Source organism: Acomys russatus, chromosome 19 (genome assembly GCF_903995435.1).
Source record: "Acomys russatus chromosome 19, mAcoRus1.1, whole genome shotgun sequence".
Lineage (NCBI taxonomy): Eukaryota > Metazoa > Chordata > Mammalia > Rodentia > Muridae > Acomys > Acomys russatus.
Window position 1 is genome coordinate 52977171 of NC_067155.1, and position 6779 is coordinate 52983949.

Below are 6779 nucleotides of genomic sequence, written 5' to 3' on the forward strand. Positions count from 1 at the left end.
CAGAAAATCAAAAACAAACAAACAAACAAACAAACAAACCAGATATGGAGCACAAACATGTAAGCTCAGCATTCAGAGGTGGAGGCAGAAGGATTGGATGTTAAAGACTGGGATTGGAGAGATGGCTCGGGAGATAAAGCTTAGTGTGCAACTGTGAGAACCTGAGTTTGCTCCCCAGGACCCATGTAAAATAAAATATTCTATAATAATCCCACTATGCCTAATGTGGAAAAGCCCCAGTAGCTCAAAGGGCAACTAGGCTGGTGTATTTATGGCGAGCAAGAAACAGTGTCTTGAGGCCAAGCGTTGTGGTGCATGCCTTTAATCCCAGCACTCAGGAGGCAAAGGCAGGCGCCTCTATGAATTTGAGGCCAACCTGGTCTACAAAGTGAGTCCAAGACAGCCAAGGCTACACAAAGAAACCCTGTCTCAGAAAAAAAAAAGAAAGAAAGAAAAGAAAAGAAACAGTGTCTTAAACAAGATAGGTGACAAATGGACATCAGAAGTTGTCCTCTGACTTGCACATATGCACCATGGTGCAAGTGCACTGGCAGCCACACATATCAACATGTACACAAGACACTTGCATGTACTTGCACATTCACATGCACACGCACACACACAGACACACACACACCATATTTACATAAAGGAAAAAAATGACAATTCCTTTTTTTCCCCTCAGCTAAATAAGTACAAAACCAACCTGGGATATGTGAGCCCTTGCGTCAAATAGAAGAGAAAAAATTTGTCTACTGAGCACTTAAAATCTGTAGGACACTGTGACTAAGTTTTCAGTCCCTGCTATACCTCAATCTGGCATAGCTTTCCACTGTGGGCCGTGAGCAAACAGTTACCACACAGGGCACACATGTGGGAGCTACAGACTGAAAACATAGCCCAGGACTCTTACAGTCCCTAGTTTAAAAATCTCAAGGGCTGGCAAGATGGCTCCGAGGATTAAAAATGGTGCTTGCCATCAACTGTGACAAGCGGTAGACAGAGGTTGTTATCTGACCTACTCTCTCTCTCTCTCTCTCACACACACACACACACAAAATAAATAAATGTTTAAAAAGAAACATGTGGAGGTTGGAAAGTTGGCCCAGTGGTTAACAACACATTTTCTTGAGAAGGAGCTGGGTTCAATTACTAGCACCCACATGGAGGTTTACCACTTCCTCAGGCACCAGGCAGGCAAAGCACTCATATGACTAAAATGAAATCTAAAAAAAAAAGAAGAAGAAGAAAAGGAAAAAAAGGTAGCACATCTTTAATCCCAGCACTTAGGAGACAGAGGCAGGGATCTCTGTGAGTTCAAGGCTATCTGGATCTACAGAGCTAGTTCTAATCAAGGCTACAAAAAAAAAAAAAAAAAAATGCTGTCTGGAAAAAACACAAAACAAATAACAAGAAAATAAAAAGAAAGAAAGAAAGAAAGAAAGAAAAAGAAAAGAAGAGAGAAAGAAAGGAAGAAAAAAGAAATCAACTTAAACAGACACTTGCCCAAAAAACTACTTATGCCTAAATACAAAATAGGCCATTTCAGGCTGGAGTGATGGTTTAGTGGTTAAGAGCATTGTCTGCTCTTCCAAAGGACCCAGGTTCAATTCCCAGCACCCACATGGCAGCTCACAACTGTCTGAAACTCCAGTTCCAAGGAATCTGACACACCCACACCAATGCACATAAAATAAAATTAATTATATATTTTTTTAAAAGGCCATTTCCAAGTCCAGCAAAATGGCTTTGCAGATAAGCGATGCTTGCTGCCCAGCCTGACAATCTAAGTTTGATGCTCTGGGCTTTCCATGGTGGAAGGGAAAACAATTAGAAGCTGCCCTTGGATCTCAACACATACACATGTACACACATACACAGACACACACTAAATAAATACATAAATAAAATTATTGTTTTCAAAAGATCACATGCTACGTTCTGATGTTTACCAAAAGAAGTTAACAAAAAGAGAAGTGAAAGTAAAACCAACCAAAAATCTACACATTAAATGTGTTCAGAATCTGTATGGGGGGTGTACATGCATGACATTCCTTAAAATGCTAAGAGGGCAAGAAGCATGAACTACGTTCTGGAGTGCACAGCTTCACTGCAGAGGCCTTGCACAGACCCTGCCAAGTCAAGAATGCTTCTGTGCAGGACTGGTCAGGCAGGCATTTGAAAGCTTCACTGAAAGACTCCAACTCTTGTCTTCAGTTTATAGATGACAAACGTCAGTCTTGACAGCTGTCTGAGTGTGCTGCTTGTTTGTTTGGAGATAGGGTTGCCCTGGAAAAATCTAGGCTAGCCGTGAACTCATGAACTTCCTGCTTTCACCTTTCACGTGTTGGGATTGCAGGTGTGCACCACCAGCCTGGCTTAACCATCAGCTACACTGACTACCCTTTATACTCAACTTTATAAACGTCCTTCTGCCTGTAATCTGCCAGGCACTAGCCAGCCACAGACGTTACTGCTGTTGACGCTCATTTCCACCCTCAGGGAAGAAGTTTTATCCTCTTCATCCTCGAGCAGTGACAAGATGGCTTAGGAAAGGTGAGCCAGGCTGTGTGTGCCTGTCATCTGCCACACAAGTTTGCCTTGAAGAGAGGAGAGGCAATTTCTTTCCCTCCAGGGGGTCCCAGAAATGAGCACATGTTTTAGAACCAAATCAAGATGCTTTCCCACGGGGCTACTTACCAGAGTGGGAAGGACATGGGCTTTAAAAAGCCAGCCATGAAGAGACTGGAATCCCAATAGACATATTCACAGTCCCAAGTACCCCCAAATCTACTACACTGCCAGAGTCTACTCAGATAGTTCAGCTGCCTCTGCAGTTTCAGTACTGGGGAGGCGGAGGCAGGAGAATTTCAATACGTTTCAGAACAAAAGCCATCTCCAAAATAGAAAAAATAAAAAATAAAAATAAGAACAGCCTTTGCTTGGTCCTGCTCAAGATTCCTAGACCATCTCTCAGGATCCGGTGAAAAACAACTACAGCGTCCCCTGTACTTGATTCCTCCTCCAAAAAGCTATTGAGCCTCATCTGGAAACAGCTGGGAGACAGCAGTTAACAGGAAACAAAACAAGGCAAGCAAACAAACAAACAAAAAAAGCACAGAGTGTACCAGGGAGTCAAGCATTAGAACCAAGAGCCGATGGAACAGACTGGAAGCTGGAGTTAGAGCCGACCTAGGCCAAAACAGCCACACAGAAGACCCAGCTGGCCTTCCTCCCCGCGCAAGCAAGGGCAAGCTAAAGCCGCTCTGAACTGGGTGGGCTTCCTCCCCCACTTGGAGCTCACTTCTCTGAGAGCAGCTGGTGGCCATGACAGGTATGCTGAATTCAGAAGCCCATCTTTCTCTAGCGTCTCAGTTCATCTCCACCAAATGCCCACACTGCCAGTTAAGCTGCATCAGCCTCGCACCGACACAAAGAGCATCTTTATAGGAAGCTAATGGCAGATGCCTATCCCAGGAGCCCTCAGTGGTAAACCTAGGGCACGGCTAGACCAGACATGGGGAATATGACAATAAAAGCAAGTGAGCGGGTGGAGCTGGGATGCCAAAGAGCAAGGTAAGCTTCCTGCACCAAACTAGTGATACATTTTGCAATCAAGAAAATTAAGTCAGTAATGGCCAGGTGCCAAAATATTTCTGAAAGAAATGGGAGTGGGATTGCTCTGTTGGTGTTATTTAATAACCCTTTAGGTTATCCAGACAGAGTACAAAGGGAGACTGGCTTGTTTTTCCTCTGCCAGAGCTTACTAAGTGAGACCTTTCTAGCCCGAGCCTCCAATGGCTCAAGCAGCTTTCTCTCCCTATACATGCAGCAGTTTATATTAAATTTCTGAAAAGAGGATTAACTTCCTTAATGAAACACATTCCTGTCTTTTACCTCTGGTTTTGTTTGAGAAGTCCTTCTCAAAGGATAGTTTATACTGTAATCTAATTGAATCTGATTCCAACGTATGTGCTCAAAGTAAGAGACCAGAGGGTGCACAGGCCTGCAACTTCGTTGTCAACGCCTGCGCGAGACCTAAGACTCAGAGCTGAGATGAATGAATACGCCACGGAAAGATGTCAGAAGGCAGAGCTACACTATGGAGTAAGCCGTCGGGGAACCCTCCATAAGAGGAGACAGGGGTGAGGGCGCATTTTAGAAACATAACAAAGGAACAAGTTGACTAATCATTTATTCCAGAGAAGGAAAATGTCATCCGGAGCCAACTATCTAGTATTTTAACTTCAGGCAATTGAGTAATGCTGTAGTAATGCTTTTCATTTGGATTTATCAGGGCTCTTTATCATCCACCTGAGAGAGACAGACAGACAGACAGACAGACAGACCCACCCATGAGTTTAAGACCAGCCTCCTGGATAATAGCATGACCAGTCTCACAAACCAAAACAACAACAATAAGAAAAACAAAAAAATGTGATACTCATGAATGAAAATGTCATACTAAAACTTACTATTTGCAGGCTAACCTTAAAAATTAATTAAAAGCAAAACCAAAATAGGTCTGGCCATGGCAGCACCTGTAATCCCAACCCTTGAGAGGCTAAAATAGGAGGGTTACAAGGTCAGGGCCTGTCTAGGTTATGTATCGAGTTCCTGGATACATAGGTCTCAACACAAAAAGGACTACTCTCCTTTCCACAGGCTCTTCACCTGGGAAACTTTTCCTATGGTGCCAGCTGTGCACACGAAGCCAAAGCCGGAACAGTTACTAAAGCAAGAAACCCAGTTAGCAAGGATCCCACCAGAAGCTACTACACCAGTGGGCTGCTCCTGCCACTTGCAGGAGTTCAGAGAAGGTCTGTGGCTGAGGCAGAGGAACTGAAGTGAATCCCTGACACACTGGAGAAGAGTGAGAGGGTGGAAAGAAAGGCTAACGCTCCAGGGAAAGGCATTTCTATGAAAAAAGGGATCTCTGTCCAAAGCTGAATCCCTGTCTGTCTGGGATGTCAGCCCTACAAACTGACACCTCACACAGAAAACCCTCTAGCCACACCTGAGTATGGCAGGCCTATGTTTGTGATCTCAGAACTTGGGAAATGGAAGTAGGAGGGTTCAGGAGGCGTTCAAGACCAACATCTGCTACAAAAGCAAGTTTAAGAGTCTGGGCTACATGAGACCCCGGCTCAAAAAAAACAGACAAAACAAAAAACACCTCCCAGATTGTCAGGAAAATAGACTGCACTCCAGCAGCCAGGGCTCCACAAGTCGTCTATGTGTGTGCATCAAGGGCCCTGCCTCAGAACTTCTCAGTAAGTGAGAGGTAAGAGAACCCAGGCTCCAGATGCCTGGGCGATCAGGAAAAGTAGCTAACATTTAAGGAGCGCCTAATAAACACTCTACCTATCTCAACCCTTCCTTGGAACAGGCCCCTGGAGGCCAATACTACCGTCACCCCCTCTTTATAGACCAGGAAACAGGCTCCAAGGCGTTACACAATCATTTAGACAGTGCAGCCGGCGCCCTAGACACCCTGGACAGGTGATCGTAACCGTTGGGTGTTGCTGGAAAACACACAAAGCCAGTAGAGAGACGGGGTCCGCAGAGCTAAGAAAAACCAACACACAGCCTGTGGCTACACCTAATTCTCGTCCAAAACCAGGGATCCACGGGCACTGGAGAAGGCTCGGAGGGCCTGGATGGGGAACACGAAGCCGGAAGAACCCAGACACTGCTGACAGGGCTACAGGCCGGAACCCTGGCGCCTCTCTCAACCTTGGCGACCCCCCACCCCCCACCCCTGACCCACAAATCCTCCTAGAAGCAGCCTCTAAAGGGACAGTGTGAAGCCAAAGAGCCACGCTGATTTTGTCAAAGGGAGGCTGGAGTGAAGATGGGGTCCGGCCAGGTCCGAGAACGGGGTGGGGGCGTCACCGGGTCCCTTACCTGTAGGCCAGGGTCATGCACTCGAAGAGCTTGGTGAGCGACGCATCAATGGACAGGTGGCAGGAGCTGGTCTTGCCGAAGCTATAGGTCTGGCACGTCTGCTTGTTGACCGTGTCGAAATCATAGCCCTTCTTGGGCGGGTGCTCGCGGTGCGGAGAGGACACCATGAAGTGGCCGCTGTGGATGATCTGCTGTCGGCGCGGAGGCTCCTCGCGGCCCGGCCCGGCTCGGGACGGCAGCGGCGCGGCGCTCGCGTGGGCCCGGGCTGAAGTGGCCACGCCGGAGGCGGGCGGCGGAGACGGCTCGTCTGTGTCCGAGTCGTCGTCGTCCTCGGGCACCTGAGGTTTGAGCAGCACCGAGCGGCCCCGACTGCGGGGCCGACGCGGCGAACACATGAAAACGTCGGCAGCCATGAAAAGAGCCTGGTCCGGGGCATGCCCCGGGAGCCCGGACGACGTGGAGCGGACAGGCAGGAGGGGACAGAGGGGCCGCCGGCCCGGCCCGGCCCTCGCGCAGACTGCCCGGGAACGCGCCGCCAGAGGGGGAGGGCGCCGGCTCGAGACGTCACAGCTCGTCTCAGCCAATCAGACGCCCGCGTCTACATCTTAAAGGCGCAGGGGAACCTTTCCTTATCTGGGCGGACAAAAAAAAAAAAAAAAAGCCAGAGGCCACGCCTCCTTGCCCGGCCCCTGGTTGTCCTCTTTTCCCCTCCGGGCTGGCCGGGGAGCTTAAGGGACAAGAAAGCCAGGCCGCGCCCCTCAGAGAGTCTGAGCTCAGGGAGACATTGGCTCTCTCTCCAACGAGCCTGGCCCCAGCCCCTGCCCCGCCTCCGCCACACCCGGAGCTTGGGAATCGCCTTGAGGCCTTCTCTG

At 48.3% G+C, this 6779-nt stretch overlaps 1 protein-coding gene across 1 annotated transcript in view; it reads right to left on the reverse strand.

Moving 5' to 3' along the window:
* Positions 1–6454, reverse strand: part of Mlxip (MLX interacting protein) — a 57453-nt gene extending 50999 nt beyond the window's left edge. The window contains exon 1 of the mRNA XM_051161506.1: positions 5908–6454. Within this exon, the coding sequence (XP_051017463.1) occupies positions 5908–6320 (413 nt within the window). The 5' untranslated portion in view covers positions 6321–6454. The remainder of the gene's footprint in view (positions 1–5907) is intronic.
* Between the last annotated feature and the right edge of the window lie 325 nt (positions 6455–6779).